At 41.7% G+C, this 20,570-nt stretch overlaps 1 protein-coding gene across 1 annotated transcript in view; it reads right to left on the bottom strand.

Moving 5' to 3' along the window:
- The window catches only part of LOC111228258 (double-stranded RNA-specific editase B2-like), a 191,603-nt gene that overhangs the window by 54,791 nt on the left and 116,242 nt on the right, over window positions 1-20,570 (bottom strand). The window contains exons 2-3 of the mRNA XM_022754107.1: window positions 16,752-16,838; window positions 14,846-15,798 (exon numbers count right to left, since the gene is read on the bottom strand). Coding sequence (XP_022609828.1) covers window positions 14,846-15,798; window positions 16,752-16,838 — 1,040 coding nt within the window. The remainder of the gene's footprint in view (window positions 1-14,845; window positions 15,799-16,751; window positions 16,839-20,570) is intronic.

The following is a 20,570-nucleotide window of genomic DNA, read 5'->3' as shown; positions in this document are numbered from 1 at the left end:
GTACAAATGTTCTAAAGCCATGATTTGCTCTAGCCTCCAGAACAGCCCTTATTTGATCTGCTATGTGCTTTGCGAGACAGCATCGGGCAAAGATACTGTGACTCATGGCAACCCTCCCTGTCATCTGTATGCAGAGTTCAGCACTTCCTGTATTGGAGGGGAAGAAGTGCCATTAAAGGTCGCCCCAGAAACATCCCTCTGTGACAATGACAATGGAGACGGTATTAACAGGCAGCTTCGGGTCCGCCTCTCATATTTAGAGGTGACACCTGTGACCTGAATCTGCAATTCAGCTGTTCTGGAAGCAATCGTTACAAAAAAAAAAAAAAAAAAAAAAAAAAAATCAGCTGATAAGAGCAGAGAAAAGTGAAAAGTTCAGTAAGAGTTCAGCTGCATTTATTTTGTGCATTCATACTCCTCTAATTTGGCAGAGCTCAGCTATCGTGAAGGGGAAGCGCTGCTATACACAGTGAATCCTATGAAATATGTCACCTATTTCACTGCGACTTCACATGCACACACACACGCACGCTTGATCACATTCACAAAACATGTGCGGGGAACCCTAACACGGGATGTGAAAACCATCATGTAAACACTATGCATTACATACAGTATATGACCTCTGTGTTTCCTCCTGTGGCCTAGATAACATAAAAATACATGAAGATGGAGAAGGAGCTCCATCCATAACCCAGTGGACAGTGGTTCCAGGCACAGCGCAGGACTTAACTAGCTGCCTGTTGTATACTCATGGGCAGGCAGGCTGAAATATGAGGGCTGAGGACATGAGGTCTTCCCAGAATGCTAAACTCTCTCCCTCCCTCTCTCTTCCCCTGTATATCTCTCACCCTCACTCCCTCTCCCCTCCCACTGTGCCCTGCAACCAATCTGACGCCTAATTAATCCTGAAGGTCTTTTGTTCCGCTGAGGTTTTCCTCTCTTTCCCCCCACTGCACTCCATCCATCCTCACCTCCCTCGCTCCCCCCACAGCCTGCCTCTCATCCTTCCCCCTGCCAGCTTTCTTTTAACACCCCCCCAACACACGTACACACACACACACGCACACACACAGACACACACACAGACACACTTATTCCAGCCTCTCTCATTTTGTCTCCCCCAAGGGAGGCGAGGTACAGTCCCAGAGAGCAGGACAGAGCTGACAGATGTTTTGTTTTTCCTTTTATTTTCATCTTTGGGGTAATTTAGTCAAGAGAAAAATGAATGACTGTTGTTACATTTATTCCCAGTATTCCACTAATTATGCTCATATGAGAGACTTTCGTGGTTTTATTTACGCAGGTATGCCACAATGTGGGGACAGTGATAAACAGCAAAATGACATTTAACAGCTGACTAATAAAAAGATGTATATTTTTCATTAGTAACCCCAAAGGGCTCAGGCTTCATGTCTTCAAAGGAGTAGTCCAACATTTAGGGAAGTGCACTTATTTGCTTTCTTGCCAGTTTTCCAGGGAGCCATGGGTCAGACTATTTCATGATGTTACTACTCCAGGCCAATAAATAGACCTACACATAACACCCCGTAAGATGGTGCATTGTTATTTTTACATTTAGGCAATACAAAATACAGTGACAATCAATGAGCTTTAGAAGTGCTGGTAGGTGGATTTTGTTTTCTTTGGACAAAGTCAGGCTTTATGCTAAGCTAGGCTAACTGATTCCTGGCCATTGCTTTGTATTTACCGTGCATTCTTCACAATAACTATCGGCAAGAAAGTGAGTGTGTTTCCCCAGTGAGTGTGTTTGTGGTTTTAAGTACTAAAAACCATCTCAGTGTAGTTTTACATCTCCTCTCTCAGGCTTCTCTCTGGAGCTCTAGTAACAACAGGTTGCTGAACGGCTCTGAGCGTCTCTTCTGATTGGCTGACTGATGTGATCCAATAAAAATATAGCAGATTTCAGGTAAACAGTCAGAGAAACCAAATCCTGCAAGGTTGGATGGTGGGTCCAGTGGATGCATAGCTGAGGGCAGTGACTGTATAGTTGTGACATCACAAAGTTACAGAAGTCCTGATGGCTCGTTTTAAGGCTCAGTTTCTGAATATGGGCTGTGTTAATTTCTTTGTGGACTGTGGATTGATACTTTCACAATATTAGTATAGAACCTAGACCTGTTTTATAATAAAAAAAAGACATGGAAATCTCACTTCATACAATATAGGACCTTTAAGATTGAGTTTGACAGTGGAAATGCCACAAAGGTTATGAGGTATTGTTAGACTACCACAAAAGTTTTCTCCTAAAAGATTTCTAAAACATTCCTGTTAAAGCATGCCATGTGCATATTGTGTTTATTGTTGATATCCTGATGATACAATGAGATGATTTAGATGTGGTTAGACTATGACGAGACATATGCAGAGATGAGAAAACAGCTTGGCTCATATTTCAGTCCATAGTTGAGCAGAGCATATCAACAACATGAGACATGTTGCCTCAGCTGGGGGGGAAAACCTCTAGGGGAAACATCTATAGAGGTATGTGAGACCCAGTGGGTCCAGGTGATCAGCCAGGCATGCGAGCACTGGGTGGAGAAGGACAATCGGTGCCAGGGGATGTGTGTCTGTGTCTGAGTCTGTGTGTTTGTATAGCAGAACAGGACTGATATTTCAGACATTTTGTTTTCAGGATATAATATGGTGTCATGGCTGTTTATTATTCTGGGAAAACCCAAATCAACAATTAGCAGCACAGACGTTAATAAAAATCAGGAAGCTTTGAAACATCAACATGTCTTTAGACTCACTGCAATAGCTGGATGAGCTAATTTATGATCATAAGGCAAGCTGCTACAACATTAAGAAACGTGTCACCAAAAATTTGATTTCAGCTTAATGTTTGTGACTTCACATCATTTCTGTGTGAAGACAAAACAACACATTGCTTCTGCAGATACAAGTTTTTCTCATTTCACTCCCCCCTCATGTGCTTGTCTCTCCCTATGAAAACACTTCTCCACTATTGGAAACAGTAAATATTAGTGAACATGTACCAAGGTTTTACTTCACAGGAAAAAAATAGAATAACTGAACACGTTAACAAATGTGTGAAAACACGGCAAACAAACTTGGCGGACCAGTTCAAAAGTCAATAGAACAACTGCAGAGCCTGTGACCTGCAGCAGTGAAACAACCAGTTCACCTCCAGGTGACGTTCAGAGCATCTGCTGCAAAGGAGCACACTGAGTAAGGACAGGGTTAATGAATGTCACACAGCTCAGCAGAACCATGCTTTAGGTTTGATAGTTAATCACTGTTTTCATTAGTACCACTGTCATATTTGTCTGGTAAATGAATCACAATTAAAATGACCAATTGTGTTTTTGATGCAATTCGAAGATTTTTAATTATCAAAATATCTCTTTTGTTACACAAAACAGTTGGAATTAGATTTGTTACTGCTCTGAGTGACATAACAACAGGACATTTTTTTAATTGACAGATTTCATTTCACCAAACAAACTGGTTCAAGAGATTTGGAAGTGATAAGTGGATTCAGAACTGGATTTAGACTTAATACAGTGACGTAGCAGCCATTTCTCTCCCAGCAGAACCATGAGACACTACGGGATATACCAGACACTCAGGAAACACTTGAGAAAACATCATCCACTTAAATATAAATAAATAAGAAACTTATATAGAACTAAACATCAGGTCGACTTTCTCAGTCTACTGCACTCCTCATCTTGCACATGGTCACTACAACCATGATGGATGTCTGCTCTCTAATGCTAAACACTGCCTGGACTAAAGTCTGATTTCAAAACCAAATCTGTAGACTCTGACTAATTCTTGAATTAGTCCACATTTGCCAGATCAGCCGTTGCTTGACGCTCAGTTTGATGAAAAAAAACACACCATGTTCAGACACCTTCCATGAAAATGAACCCACGAGCTGTTTGTGTAGCAGCTTTTTACAACCCATAGATACGTTTTTATGTTAGGCCGCATCTAGTGGTTGTATGAGACAGCATCAGTCGTCTAAGCAAATGCACCCAAAATGTTTTACAATGTTTATGTTAAATTGACAGCGCCCTCTCTTGTGTGTCATAATTATGATAGGACCAGAGGGGGAAGTCAGGTGACATAGTTATAGAGCTACAAAGTCTGCCGTTCAGGTTCCGAATTCAAATTGATTGTCAATGTTGTTCCTTTTCACCATGACCATGATCCTTACATAACCTTAACCCCCTTGCTCATTAATGTAACCATGATGACGAAGGTCCTCTAACCTTAACAAAGTCTTAATTTTAACCCAAACCACAATCTCTCCCTAAACCTAACCATTTGTTTTTGTGCCTAAATCTAAGCAAACCTTTTCCATGGCATTGTCACATATTAAAAGGGTGAGTTATTTTTTTAAACTTTGATTTTTTATCAGTTTATCTGTGGCATATTTTTCTCCTGACGATATGGATGCTAAATCAGAAAGGGAAGGGACTCATTTGTATCTTCTTTATCTTGTTTTAAATTTCAATGAGTTTAAATCAATTTGAATATTTCAGGGTTTAAATACAGTTTACTAAAGATGATACCTTTAAAAGATAGCAGCTGCAGAAAAAACAAGGAAACCATGTGGTGTTGTGCTGTGTATCTAAAACAGGGCTTAAGTGCCACATCTGTTGATCTGCTTACTGTACGTCACCATGTTGTCTTCATGAACAATCTGATCTGCCAGCAGTGACGCGTCCTGCACGTCTCCATTCACTGTGTATGGTCCATTGCTCCAGGCAGGAAGGTCATTTAAAGGCCAGACATCCAGACCTCTCCTCTCTCCTCCCTCGTCTCCCCCCTCTCCCCTCCTCTCCTGCCTGAGAGCCAGAGATAAACCTACACATGCCAGCCACACAGGACCAATAGTCGTGATTTATCGGAAGCCATTTGGTACCTGAACGCCTATGAAATTGTAATGAACTTGATTATGCTTTTAATGAAGTGTGAGAGGTTCTTCAGAAATGATTATAGCCATGCTCTGGCTCACAGCTCGGGGCCGTGGAGGGGAAAGGTGGAGGGAGAAAGAAGGAATGGAGGACTGTCACGAACAATGAGGACTTAGTGGTAGCGACTCAGGATACTGTAGGGCAGCAGAGGTGCAGACAGGAGTGCCACGCTTCTTTGGTATAGATTACAGGGGCGTTTTACTGTATATGCGAGGTGACTTGACCCGACCAACCCCATTTCAATTCCTCCCTGCTGAGGGATTTTCCCTCAAAGCTGCATGCTGACGCGGTACATTAGATTCAACAGCCTGCAGCCTCATAGGTCACATTTTGCATACATATTAGACAGTTGAGGATGATTCTAACCTTTCCATGTACAGGGTTCTCCTATTCAGACGGGGAAACATTATTGTTCGGTAATTTCACACACAAATCTCCACTCTCCCATGCTGCCTTCTCTTTAAATACCACATGATGATGTAAGTGGCTGCTAAAAGGGCAGACGGGCAGTCCAGGAGCAAACAGTGGCTTTTTGCTCACATTATTATTGCACACTAAGTGACAAATTGTAATGAGATACTTTATAGATGCACATAAGGAATTCCCTTTTTTTCAGAGGTCAGAGACCAGGGACAGTTTTAAAACACAACAAGACCTAGTGATGCTCTTAATTTATTACAACCTCCAGTTTTGGTCATTAATAATGGTCATTATAATATTGCACTCACTAAAGTAATTGCTAACTTTTGAAAACATGGTGATATCTCTAGGGCTGCAATTAACTATTATTTTAATTATACATTAATCCACTGATAATTTTCTTATTAAAAGTCCCATATTTTACATTTTTCCTGTGTTTTATTTGAAATGTTGATATTGTGAGTGTTGTGATTTGAAGAACCAAAAACAATCTCAATGTAGTTTTACATCTCCTTTACAGGCTTCTCTCTAGAGCTCTGGTAACAACAGGCCAGTGAGCCAATCAAAAGAGAGGAGGCTCCGATCCTCTCTTCTAATTGGCTGACTGTTTTCTGAGTGATAAAATTAAAATATAGCAGATTTCACTTCACTCAGAGAAACCAAATCCTGCAAGGTTGGATGGTTGGTCCGGGTGGGTGGGGCTTGGGGCATGGCTGAGAGCGGTCACTGCTGTTGTGACATCACAAAGTTACAGAAGTCCTGACGGCTGGTTTTAAGGCTCAGTTTCTGAATACAGGCTGTGTGCATTTCTCTGTGTACTGAGCACTTTGATACTTTCACAGTATTAATATAGAACCCTGCTTTATAATCAAAAAAGGATTGGAAATCTCACATTATACAATATGGGACCTTTAACAGAATTTAATTGGTCATGATATAACACATCAGAAAACATAAAAAAAACCAAATTCTCATTACAAATCATAAAGCCTAAATGTCAAATGTCTGATTGTCTAATGAACAGTGCAGATCCCAAAGATATTCAATTTACAATTATATAAAACTGACTATGTTATCCAGCAGATTATAAAACCATGTTGAGGTAGAGACATTCATTAAAAACAGTGTAAATGGGATTTCTCTACGAGAACACTAAATCCACAGGGTCTTAATGAGGAGTTATCTTTTGTCTCTCATCCATCTGGTGAACAACAAAACAAACATCAGCCTTTCTTACTGTTGCTTTGAGTTTTTATTGTATACAGTATATATGCATGTGTGCATAGAGAGTTAGTAGGAAGTCCTCTTCCACCCATAGTAGTTGCAGAGTTCAGAGATCACAAAAGCTCAAACACCAAAAATTGATATAAATATCTATGTTTCTGTATTGAGAAATAAATATATTTCATAAAAGTTTTTTTTCTGAATAAACTGATGTTAGTTTGCAAAAATCTTCCTGTGTACAGCTCAGTTGTAGAATCAGTAACTTCATATGGGAGAAAGCAGTTGACAAGATAGATTTTCTAATTATTGGCTCTTGGTCAAAAGACGTGTGCACATTGTTCTACAGCTCTCGGTTTGATGAAGTGTTTTTTTTTTTTAGTTTTTTAAATAACGGAAAGCTCAATATTTGTCTGTTCAGAGAATCTGTGTTTGCTCAGAGTAAAGAGCAGTGGGCTGAGGATGTATGGACTAAACCAGAACTGCCTGCATTTAGGATGATGAAACATGGTGCTGAGAATTATGTTGGGTCTCATTTATCTAAAAAGCCAAAAAAAAGTGTGTGCCTTGCTGAGATCTGGTATTTTACCACTTGCTGGATGTTTGTCAATCTGGAAGAACAGCAGATTTGTTCAGTGTGCCGTGGATGATAGAAAAAAAGTTGTATTATGTTTAGTAAGATTTAAAAAAAAAAAACAGATTTGTAAATATTGATGATGCACAAAGACTGAGTTTGCTGTTCACATACGAAATCATTTGAATTAGCCAGTCACCTAGCAGATGAAAAAAAAAACCTTTATTATGATAAACTGTAGATATTTAGAAGTTCTTTTTCTTTTCTATCAACAGTTCATTTTGATTTTCTCCCAAATATATATGTTAGTTGATTGAAAAAATTAGTTCCTAAAATAATGTTGCCTCTTGTTTTACAGATGGATGCATCTTTTGTAAAACAGCAGTGTGTTGTAATCCTGTGTGGGAGGAGCCAGATGTTTGGCAGCACACAGAAATACAACTTAAACTACAGTTACGGCAGATTCAGGAGTGTATGCATACACACACATGTACATTATTGTCTTTGTATTCATTCTGGTATCCTTGTAGGTCATGTGACCCCACCCAGGTGAACTGATGAGTTCATACAGAACATCTTGTCATTCTCGCTTTCTCTCTCCTGATTGGCCAGTGCTGTTAGTCTGATGTTGTCTGATGCTGATGCCCTGTGACCGAAACATTCACATTTAGTCTCTTTTTGTCACATCTTGCATCTTGTGTTCGTCAGATGGGACTGTTGGTTCTGCATGGCTTCATGGACCTGACACTACTTGGTGAAAAGTCTGTATTCAAGAATGAGAACCAATTTACATTTGTTTCTTTCAGAAACCAGAAGAAAAGAAACAAACTGAACTTACTGATTAACTGATGGGGCATGAAACAGTAGCAGTCAGACTATCAGACAGGCTGTTAACAAGAAAAACATTTTTCTACATTTACTACATCCTGCCTGGATGAACACTTGACAACTTGGAGAGATGTTTTATTTGACTGAATCAATAGAAAGTGATAAATGCAGATGTTTTATCAGGCAATTTGCATGGCACCACCAGCAGCATGGTGATAATCACTGGTGATCCTGCGAGTACAGTCTGCTGCAGTAGCTGTCACTATGTGTGTATGTGTCGCCATCACTGTCCACAGGCTGAGGCTGTAACACTATCTGCAAGGTCTCTGAAGCTGTTAATCAACTCCTCTCTAATGTGTTGCTCACACCTTCTCTCTCTCTCTCTCTCTCTCTCTCTCTCTCTCTCTCTCTCTCTCTCCTGGAGTTGGTGGATTTCTATCTTAGACAGGGTGCTTCGCCAGGCGATGGCTGTCGCTAATTTGTTGTGGCAATATTAATTAATGATCAGCCTGTCACAGCTGTTTATATTGAGACAGATTAGAAGTGGGAGAGATTAGACAAAGAAAACAATCTGCGAGAGGCTCAGCCGCTGACAGGGGTCACCTTCACGTGTCTGAAATCATATTCAATTTGCCGTGGCAGAGGCAAGGAAATTACTCCACTTGACCAGTCTATATCCTTCTCTATCTGTGATGCTTCACATTTAGAGATAACTAAATCAAATCATATTGAGCCACTAAAAACTAAAGGACAACATACAGTCACATTTGATCTCGGCTGGCATGATGAAAAATTTAAATATTCTGTTGTACTTTCACGGAACCAAAGGCAGACATGCACAAGCTTTCATGTGTTCTTTCCTCCATTAACCCTAATTTTCATTCAGCTCTGACACCAAGCACATTTCCCTATTCAAATGGACCTTAATCCGAGGTGGCAGAGCGCAGCGTCCTGACCACTGACCTCTGTACCGTCCTTCCTCGTGGGCCTGCTGACTCCCTGCCTTCCTACTGCCGCACACAAGTCTCAGGCTCAGTTGACTTGGCAACACCGCAGTGCGTTGTCACGGCAAGGGGAGATTAAGTGGGCAATCAAGGCCTGAACAGTGGGGTAATCATTCCACTTGGTAAAATGGGTGTCAGGATTACTCCAGCGCTTTCTCACATCACTGTGCGGGCTGTAATAGGGCAAATTGGATTGGATTTAACAGCAACAACTTCCTACTGACTGATTAATAAGAATAAAGATTATAAATAATAAAGTCTAAAAGTTGTGTTTAGAGACAAATGTAACCTTGAGGTTTAGGACTGTGCAAGAATCATTTGGATGGGGGCTGATATGTTTGGTACTAATCAGTAAAGTATCAACTTTGAATTTGTTTTTCACAAAAAATATATTCTATTTGTCTGATCTTGCAGGACAATGTGGTTTAGTTTTTGCACTTCGTTAAGGTGTGGGAAAAAATGTGATCTTGGTTTTATGTTAGACATGTTTTAAACCTTTCCCACATGAAGAGCAAAAAAAGAAAAAAAAAAAAGTGGAAAACTGGGGCTGTAAGCACCTCAACGTTTACTTCCTCATTGAGAAATCTGGATCAGGGCTTGTGCCCCGCCCACCACTGCTGCCTGTGCTAGATTGACAGGTGAAACAGCAGAGTGTATCAAGATGGTTAGAGGAGGAAACATCAGAGAGACTCAGCCACATGTTTGAGCCTCAGTCAGACCCAGACTCAGATGAGGAGTCTGTTGTGACCAAAATCTGCAACTAGCAGACAAATCAGAATGGTTAGCACAGTTAGCATCTTTTATTTGTTTATTTTGTTTATTGGCTTGTAAATACCAGTGGCTAACACAGTGTTAGCGGTGGTGCTAATGCAAACTCTCTCTCTCTGTACTGACGAGGTGTCAGGTTTATTTTAGAGTTAGATTATATGACCCTGGCTGTCTGAATCTGTTTTTATGAGACTGTCATTCACTGCATTCCCAAGGTGAAAATACTCAGTCATGGTGTTGACATTATATGATGTGTCTTCTATCATATAAAAAGCATCATATGGATGTTAACAAGGTTAAAAACTTGATTTTCATCAGAGGGGGTCTTTTATACAGAAAGAGGTTCATGGTGCATGACACATGAAACGAGCATCTTTCCATAACAACCTAAGTGCTTCTGTTGCCTAAACCACAAACTGTGGATGTGAACCCTGGTCTTTATGTCAAGGTCCCACATCCACCTTGACAACCTTCATGTGGGACATAAATGTAGAACTTTATTTATTGAACAAGTGCTGCCTGTGAACAGAAAACAGGCAGTAATTATGTTTGTTACCACAACATTACTGAGTAGGTAAGTTAGCATTATAGGAACATATCAGGTTTGGAGGTGGAGTGAAAATGTTGCAGTGCAGAAGCCTTTTTTATCACAGAGCTTTCGTTGTTCCTGGTTCACTCACATGATGGCTGTAATAATTGTTAATGATCGGCATTTTGTTCATAAGGTTAAAACCCCAGCTACACTTGCGATATACAGAAGAACTTAATTGTGAGAGAAAAAATATAAAACAGCCAATCATACGTTAACACATACATATCTACCATATCTTCTATAAAAATGGGTTGGGCATAAATATGGTCATGTGGCTTTAGGCCAATCGTTGTCTCAGGCTGGGTAGAAATGTAAGACGAATGGCCAATAGAGGACATCAGTGCTGTCATCATCATTGTAAGTATTGACGTAAATACTAACAATGCAGAGTAGAGTTTTGCTTTTCTACAAAGTAATGCATCATATTCAGCTCCCCTCTTCACTGCGATATTTCCATACAGTTCCTTAAAGCACTGGCTTTGTCTAAGGTTACTACCTTGAATCCCCTCATCAGCTCAGTACATCTCCCTTCCCTGAACTACTACTGCACACGTGCTACTGAGCAAGGCAGTTAACTCCCAACAGCACTAAGAGAGCTGCTAAATGTAGACGACTGTGGTTGTACAGAGCATCTCTCAGGAATGAATAAGTGGAATTAAGTCAATGTAAGGCAATACATCTCTGCAGAATGTCTTCTCACTTGATTTCCCTGGATAAATAAAGGTTAAATGAAGGAAGAAAAAATTTAAATCCTTGCCGGAAGATAAATAGCTCTTTAATGTCATGCAGACTGGTGGTCCAATGCCTCATTTCTGGTGTGATTGTTAAAGTCAGTTCCCATAGACATGAGCGTAGGAAGGATGGAGGAAAGTAGAGACTATATCATTCCAGGAAGGGGTCCATCATGCACTGGTATGCTTGTCTTTCCAGTCTCCACATATTTAGTATGTGTGTGGAGCCAGGAAGGTCTGAGATGAATGCAGCACCATGCAGTTCAGCTGAGTTTAAATATTTCATCTGGGGGAGGGGAGGTTCAGGATTTACCAGCCTCCCAGTTCAGCTCAGTACAAGTTTGAGGAGCTAACACCGCTCCTCATCCTCATGTTCCATTCTGTTGAGTTAATACAATATCCTGAAAATGACTCTGCTCTTCCCTTCCTTACTTTGAAAGTGGGAAACTACACAGTGGCCCCCAGACCCTCAGAGGCCCCAAAAGGTTTCCCACATAGCATCAGGCCAATTTGATGAACTGCAAATTTCAGGTTCTACATGTTCCGTCTGGTGGCCCCGGTTTTGAAGAAGGACTCTGGACTTGTTTTCGTTTGTATTCACCTCCTTTCCTGTAAAGTTTTATTTTATCAAATTGCTTCATTGCTTTTCTGTGTGTCAATTAATAAATAGACAGAAAACCTCGGGTTCGGTTGTACTGTTCCTTCACTGCAAGGCTACAACCATCAATCAGTTTCATTATCAATACACATTTCTTTAAGAATCAATCGGTTGGTCAATAAAATGCCAGAAAATAGTGAAATATGCACATCACTATCACCTGAAGCCCAAATTATTATTCAGATTGCTTTGTTCTGACTAACAGTTAAAACACAAAGACATTGACTTTATTTTAATAGAAAACTGAGAAAGTTTAAAAAATGACAATCAATTATCAAAACTGTTGCTACTTCAGCCCTACAGTACTGGTTGGTTTCTGGGTTCCTGTGGGAATCATGACACTATAATGTATAATGGGGGTCAATAGGGGGCCCAAGAACACATTTTTAGCCCCTGGGCCCCCTGGGAGATTCATCCAGCCATGTCACCATCACTATATTTAAGTGTTGAATCCATTTCTTTTCCTCTGGGTCCCTGAATTCATTTTACAAAAGTGAAGTAGAAGTGTTGTCCTAACCCTGTACTCTGACCCTCAGACATCAGCTGCTGGTTTACTCTGTGGGTCTTTATCAGAGTAAACCAATCGATCAAGGGGTTGTGTATCAAAGTTTCTCCAACACCACAGGGAATCATTTTTGCCAGGAGGATTTATTTTGTGTAAAAAGAGGGTATGGAAGTGGCTATATCTGCAAAAACAGGTGAATTAGCTTTCTGATGAAAAGTGGTATTCAACAGCCACACAATGTGAACTGTGAAAAGAAGAAAGAAGAAATAATAATAATCTGCTGCATACATTTTTTAAAAACAGATTTTTCACTAATCTTGTCTTTTTTCTTGTCCATACCGGATAGTTTTACCACTTCAGGTCTGCAACAGTTCCAAATAAAAGTACCCGAGAGGTTCAGCTGGCTGAATCACTCTGGTGGAGACTCAGATATATGCAACCAGCCAGTCAGAGGTCACGCAGTCTGGTTGGGTCCTATATTCATAGATAGTGATTATCGTTCCTGTTGTCTGAAATAGAGACGATGAACTCACTGAGTCAACTGCAGAGAGAGAACGCTGTGACAAAAAGCAAAAGAGTCGAGGCAGAGTTCGCATCTTCATCAGCCAGCTGAAAAGAAACCTGGATTTATCTCAGACTCCCACATATTAAAACTCTGGCCTCGTTTTCTGTCACCTCTGAGGTTGTCACAGCAACTAATTATTGCTAACAAACAACAAAAACGATACCGGCTATGCCGTTGCAGAACCAGCTTTTCCATAATAGAAGCTTTTCCATTTTCCCTTTTTGTTCTTCAGCATTAATGCATAAAATTCAAAATAAACCTTAAACGTTAAAAACTTGTCAAAGAATGGTATCTTTTTTTTTTTTTTTTCTCACAAAAATGTCAGAACCTTATAATTCAGGATAAAGGATTATACATCTGCACAGGATCATTAACATCTTCTCACTTCTGCTACAGGTGGAGCCAGAGGGATTTCTGGGGGAAGAGAACAGACTGAGCTGGCACACATAAGTTGGCATACCACCATAACGTTTGCATTACCTCCAGACTACATCTGGCAACCACCCCCGCATTACGTCACAGTGCAGTGTGGTCACCCGCTGCCCATGCAATTACTGCTTGGCAAGAAGACTGAACAGAGAGAGTGTATGTGAGCTGGAGAGTTCAACGCAGGTATCACCATCATACTCACAAACACACGCCTGGTCACATGTTACATGCATGTATACACAGTGTATATGTGCTTTTGTCCTTTACCACTGAAAATAAAATGCCTCTCGAGCCTGGCAGACAGCACGGCTGACTTTCAAGAAATTCCACAAGCGAGTGCTTTCTGGAACTAAACGGGTGCAGCAAATCCTCTTAAAATCCTTTTAGACACCGTGGCAGCGCGGAGAAAAAGAAAAAGTTTCTCCCAGGCAAACATGTGCAGGTTTGTTGGGTTGATGTCGTGCTCAGGGGAAGGACACTCTCGCCAGTTTATTTCTTCAAGGCTAGAAAAGAATGTTAATACGACAGATACCCTACAGGACGCACAGAAGCACAAGATGGTGACAGGAGGCTTCAAGGAAAGACTTTGGGGAGAGGATGTGAACGGCTTAATTTTTTCGGTTTAAGACTTGAAGAGTGTGGAGCTTTACACGTTATTTTGTGGTGTAATAGGACAGAAGGAGGAAAATGTTCGGTTTCACTTTCAGCTGCCTGCATGACAGCGACCCGGACAGCTGGGATATAAAGTTTTTTCTCAGCGCAAACAATAGTAAACAACTAAAATCAGTGTGACTATCTACTCAGGGCAGTTTTACATTAGATGAAATTCTGCAGCTGAAATGAAGTTTTAAAATGGCTGTCAACAAGTGCCAGACAATCCAGCCACTGTGTCTTTAGGCTCTCCAATTTCCACAAGTTTCTCAAAAACTAGTTTCCTCGCTCTGATTGCTATTTACATATTTGGGTAAATGAGCATGGGATTGGGCGGTTTGTTTGTCGGTATGCTCTTTGCTTTTCTATCTCCTTTGGGCAACAGATTGAATTAATGTTTGTAGACACTGTGATGCCACACATGAGGAAACAGGAGATTTTGCAAAATTACAAAACTCTCCCAATTACGGCTCTACAAACACATAAGACTGAAAAAAACTCATTTGGGTTGTGATGCAGATTTCTCTTATGTTAGAAGCACAAGGACAATAATTAGCTTCATTTACATGCTTTTCTATTTAAATAGACCAACAAACAGATATTGTTTACTCAATACCCAGACTTTGCAGAACACACACAACTGCACCCACACACAAATCTGTGATTTGTATTTTCACCACATGAACTACTTTTTGAAAGGGTAAATGTCAGCTTGCTTTCACATCTCTTTATCAGTGCTGCCACTATTTCTCCTTCCACCCCCACTCTGTTTAGCTCCTATCTCCTTTCCTCCTTAATTACTTATTGGAAGGTGTTTGGCTTTGCGCTGCACGCCTGCTGTTTTGGTCATTACAGGCCCCTGTAGGAAGTGGAGTGGCTGCCAAAGAAGCTTAGCAGAAGACAGGCGCTGGGGATGTGTCTGTACTCACCTGGGGTAAATGAGGACAACTCTTCCTGCTGGCTTTGAGGCCTGTCCTCCCCTCAGGGGCTGTCCTGATGTTGAAGAGGGCCTGAAGAGCACACTGGGCCGCCTGGGTCTTGGCCAGCTTCTTGCTGCGACCACAGCCCTCAAATATCCGCCCGTCCACACGCACTGCCATCACAAAGCTACGCAGCCGTCGCCCTTCAGTTTGCTCTGAAAGGCAAGCATAGCGCAGGCCCGGCCGGAGTTCATTTAGCAATGCCACAGGGCTCTTGGGAGCCTCAGGCTCTGGAACAATCCCACCCAGCCTCTGCTGAGCCTGAACCATCAGGTCCAAGGTGTGGCGAAGCAACCGTCCATGTCTCAGTAGCTCACTCGACAGTAGCTTGCTCTCAGCTGCTGTGCTGCAGAGCGAGAGGCCATCGGAGCATGGCGAGGACTCAAATTCTTTAAAGAGCGTTTCAGGGAAGTCCGCCTGGTCTGAGGTGAAGTCGGCTGAAGGGTTGGAGATGTTTCCCATGGCTAGGTGGGCCTGAGGAGCGTTTGGGAACTGGATGAAGGACTTGAGGGCCAGCTCGGCAGCCCTCATCTTAGCTTTCTTCTTTGTGGGGCCTGTGCCCTCAAAGGTCAGCCCGTTCACCTCCACAGCGATGGAGAAGACAGGAGCGTGCACTGGGCCTGTCTGAGACACCATGCGGTACTGCAGGCCCGGCCGGAGTTCATTCAGCTGCACCAAAGCGTTCTTTGGAGCCTCAGACCAGGACAGTTTCTTATAGATCAGGCGGAGTTGACACAAGTGCCCCTTGTTGTCTTCCTCCAGCGGCCGTTTCCTTTTCAGAGCAGAGCTGCCGCTTCTCGTAGAGTCAGAGCAGAAGAGCGACTGGCACTCTGCAGATCCTATGGTGCGATCTTCTAAGTTACCGATGTTACGGTTTTCCTTTACCTCTGCACTGCTGGTACCTGCCGTGAAAACAGCAAAACAGAAACAGTGTAATTCAATGTGATAAAAAAAAAATAGTCAAAACACAATAAGGAAAAAAAGCATTCATTACCGTGTGACACTCACTGGTATATCCTTCCTGAACAAAATGAATCAAGGAAAATCTCTCATGGCAGATTGAGCCACTTGATACACAATGAAATGGTAATGAACAAATCTACAATCACCTTTTCTGATCCGAGCCCACTTCATACCACAGGGCTCTATCACATTTAAGTGTTTTAAAATCCAAATACAAATCCCCTAAAAATGGCGATGTTATCTGCCAAATCAGTCTGTAATCTGCCTCCAAATTGGTTCTGAATCTGCTTCGCAAGTGGGAGACATTGGTCCCTGTGGCCAACACAAAGCATCAATCCTATTTGTAATGGGGGTGGGGATCGCATGGAGTGGCAGACATTCCGAGAAAGGATGAGAGAAACGTCTGTAGCCCGCTTTATTTCACACTTCTATCCTCCGCGAGAGCAAAGTCTGAACAGCTGCGATACGCTCTTCAAACCTAGTTACGGGGAAGTGGTGGCGTATTGCATTTCTGATGGGAAATGAACAAAAATAGGGTGTTCAGATCTTGCCACAAGAATGTTAATGGTGAAAAGGGAGGCTGGGATCAAGTGCTGGCGTTCACTGGTGGGCTGAAGCAGATTGTAGCTCTAGATGATGATGTGTCTGCAGGCGTGCACGTACCTGTCTAATGACTTATTTATCACAAACTCAAATTTAATATTTAATAGCTGACTTTTATAAGATGATACAGATTTTAACACATGAGCTGACACCCGTGCGTAATCAAATAGCCCATTTCCCAAATAATTAATTATGTGGGTGACAGAGAGATCATTTCCATATTAGGCCTGCCACTGAGGGAGTTAGCGCAGCATGCTGACAGAGAGAAAGAAAAGAGGCAGCAGCTTACTTAAACTGTCCTCGTCCTCTGTACCGCTGGTCCCAGGGCTTATGTACTTGAAGGGGGCGATCAATGCTGACAGCATACTGAATTTCTCTGGAGGAGAGACAAGAGACACGCAGAGTCAACAAGAGGGCAGCGGCAGAGATGTTTTGATAGTTTTATCGATTAAAGCCGCGGATCAGCGTTGGCCCAACACAGAGACAGAGACGGAGCATAAGTGAGCAGGAGCATGCAACACAGGGCTGTTTCTTTGTCACACATGTACGGGCAACAATGCATACATGCCCAATGACAATGAGCAAACACACACCTACACACACACACACACACACACACACACACACACACACACATGTGGAAGATACCAAAATAATAATTCAAACAAATCTGACATAGAAATTCGGTGAAATAAAATACACCTGGGGCCTCATGGAAGAGCATTTTCTTATCCTGAAATCTCACTTTTTTCTGTGAGGTTTGTTCATACAACTGTTCCAAGTTGGGTTCACCAAACTCTTAAATCGCTCATTTCAGCCACCTCTTCATTAGGACGTGCACATTTCATCATTGCCGTATGAGGCTTCCTGTCCTGTTTCATTTGTGGAAAGGTTTCATTCACAAAAATATTACCACAGTATAAAAAGAGGAATTTCACAAAACAGAGTTTCAAGTCCTTCCGTCCGAAACCTTTCTGAAGAAAAATGTTCCGTAGATAATATGTGAGGTGATATTACACGAAAGAATCACTACAGCAGGTGATGCTGCACTGTCAGGTGTTATAACAGATGATCGACCTGGACAGAGATCTGCAGAAACACCCTGAGGCAGTTTTCCAACATCTACTATAATGTATTGGTTGGCTGGCTGTGACAAAACATAACAATAAAGTGATAAATTCTGAATAAACCTCTAAGTAACAGAATATTATTCTTACTTAAATAGTTTAGTCTCAGGTCTGTATTTTATTTTAGTTAATTGTGCAACAGGTCTGGACCACAGAATTTCGTTTGCACCTAAGAGGAAATTCATAGTCATAATTAAATGAAAAAACACATGTTAAAAGGACAATTATGTTGCTTTTCTTAAGCTGTTGGCAGCTTGGGTCAGAAACACTACACTCTGTCCATGCCCTTGGTTGTTTCTTCATTTTGGCGTCTCCTTTGCACCTATTCATACAAACTGATGACAGTGCTATGGATTCAGGATTCAGTATAAACTGTGTATACTGTGTTGTGATTTGATTGTAATGTGACATGGAAAATTCATATCAAAACAAGGGGAAAACAACTCATTCAATCAATACAAAAAGCTAAATAACTGATATTTAACATGTGTTTTTTAATATGTATTGTATTTCAATTTAGTTCTTGGTCTGGTACTGCCTCCATGCCCACCCACCACATCTGTGGTGATAAACTTCCTCTCTTTATCAGTGCTAACTTGTCGACAGCAGCTCTCTCCTGTTTCTCCCTGGGGCCTGCTGCTGTCCAGGTGTGCGTGTTGTTTACAGTATGAAGCCCTATTAGGGCCATTGCCTGGTCTGGTGCTCTCCATGCAGAACTGAGCAGAATTGACAGACCAGTCTGGCTCCTTAATTACACCCCCTCTCTCCTTCCAACATCAGGTGATGATCAATAAAAGAGAAAGGTAAGGAAGAGCCAACAGGGTGGGGAGGAAACAGAGGTGGGCAGAGGGAGGGGGAGGTGATGAGGAATGTAGGAAAAAGCAAGAGGAAGAAATAGAGGTAGAATGAGTCTATGTAGGTGTGTGGAAGGTTAGAGGGTGAGCCTGAGGTCAAGACTCCCTCCAACCTCCATGCCTCCCTCCACCACAGGCCTGCAGCAGCATTCGGGCCTGCAGCAGCAACAATTTCACAGAGCTAAATGCTGCATAAACGGGGCGCCACATTACAGTGCAATAAACATGTTTTGATAACAGCGCAAGGTTGTGAATGAGCTCGGCCCCCGGTGCTCTCTCGCTCTTCGCAGCTCAGCAGCGCTAGAGGGGCTCAATGAATCACTCTGACACACATGGATACACTCTAAACACTGAGGCTGGAGCTGTGCTAGTCCTCCTGGGCCAACACCACAATACAAGCATTTGCATTCTGACCTAATTACGGACTAAAGCCCAACACAAGCAGCAATTTGGCCCTAAATGACTCCCTGGGCCAACAGGGTCATTATCCAGGCCATTTTCAAATCAGTCTATATTGTTTTTAAAGCCCCCACAGCCCTATTTACAGTAAAAAACATGACTGTCTGGTGTGTTTACAAAAGTGGCAAAATTAGGAGTGTTTAAGGGTCTGTTGGCTGGCAAAGCAAATTCTAGTTCATTCTTTCATTTGTACATAAAATGTATCCAGTTCCTTTGTAGCGTGAAAGACAAATGTTCACATCAAGCATGAAATTACAGAGCACAGAGAGGCCGGCAATTAACACACAGGAGCCTAAGCTTTCACACTGGGGCCTGAAATGCCTGTAATGTATATTTGATAATCCTGTTTTGCCGAGGGGTCTAAACCACCCACTCATCAGCTTCTGCCAAGTCAAAAGGCCCACTGGGCAATGAGATACCAGGGCTTGGTGTAAACAGATGCACACAGTACATACAATATGTCATGAGCTTTAAAAGCTGCTACAGTAGAAACAAATGTATTCTCCCTTGAGAATAAGCTGAAGCTGTAAACAAGCGAATCTGCAGGTTGCAACACAAAAGCAGAAGCCAGCAGGTTGATATTTTATTGATCTCTTGGTTGCCAAATGTGAGCAAAGATGGTTGATTATTTGGGATATGGTTAATAACCCTCAGGTGTTTTGGTCATTTGGAAATGTATTTAGCTGGTCCTAATGCTACAGCTTCCAGAGATATCCTGGTATTGACTGACAGTCAAAAGATTTTCTGTGTGTGCGCCAAATTTGTTCCAGATGTGGAAGTAGCATCTTACAATGATGCTGTATATGGGCCAGATTCGGGCCGTGGAATTGGGCGGATACTGGGCCAGAAGAAAACAAGCATGTTGGCCAAGGGTGGGCCGGATTTATTTTGCTATCTGATGTTAATAAGAGTGCATTTACTACTGGCATTGTCATGTGACCTGTATATGGGTAAGCAAAAAACAGATCCAATCTGTACAATGTGACCACATTCATGAAAATCGGCCCAGAAAGTCACCTAACTCCACCCCCTCCTGCTATCTTAAGCCCTGCTCACAATGACAGAGAGTCTAGAGCCACACCAACAGCTGTCTGAGGCTGTACTCAGGCAAACCGATAAATGCAATGAGATAGCAAGCTAGCATGCTCATTGTAACAGTGCTAACATGCTTACAGTGCTTATTTTAAACAGGTACTGTGTAATGTGTATTATGTTCACAATTTTAGTTTAGCATGTTAGCATTTAAAGATTTGCTAATTAGCACTTCACACAAAGTACAGCTGAGGTTCATGAGATTAGTATTAGTATTTAGTCATTAAAATACTGGACAAATTGAAATAGTAATATTTGGTTGTGGGGTTATCAAAGTTATTACAATTGATTCTGAAGGGAACATGAAAGTCTGTACCCAATGTCATGGTAATCCATCCAATAATTTCTTGAGATATTTGATTGAAAACCAAAAGTGTGGTACTAAAGGAGAAGTCGGAGGAATCATCAATGTAATTTTTTAAAATGTGCCAATCCATCATGTAGATTCTGGGATATTTCAGTGGCAGTGGGGGTAGATGAAAAGTCCGGGGATAACCACAGTCATTCCTCTGGGAACCATGAATGTGTGTCATGGTGTCAAAGACTTGACTGACTGACCGTCTGATAGGAAAAAAC

This window comes from Seriola dumerili, unplaced genomic scaffold, assembly GCF_002260705.1.
Source record: "Seriola dumerili isolate Sdu_G_001 unplaced genomic scaffold, Sdu_1.0 BDQW01000216.1, whole genome shotgun sequence".
NCBI lineage: Eukaryota > Metazoa > Chordata > Actinopteri > Carangiformes > Carangidae > Seriola > Seriola dumerili.
Note: the sequence above shows the minus strand (reverse complement) of the source record. Positions and strands in the feature narration are given on the sequence as shown.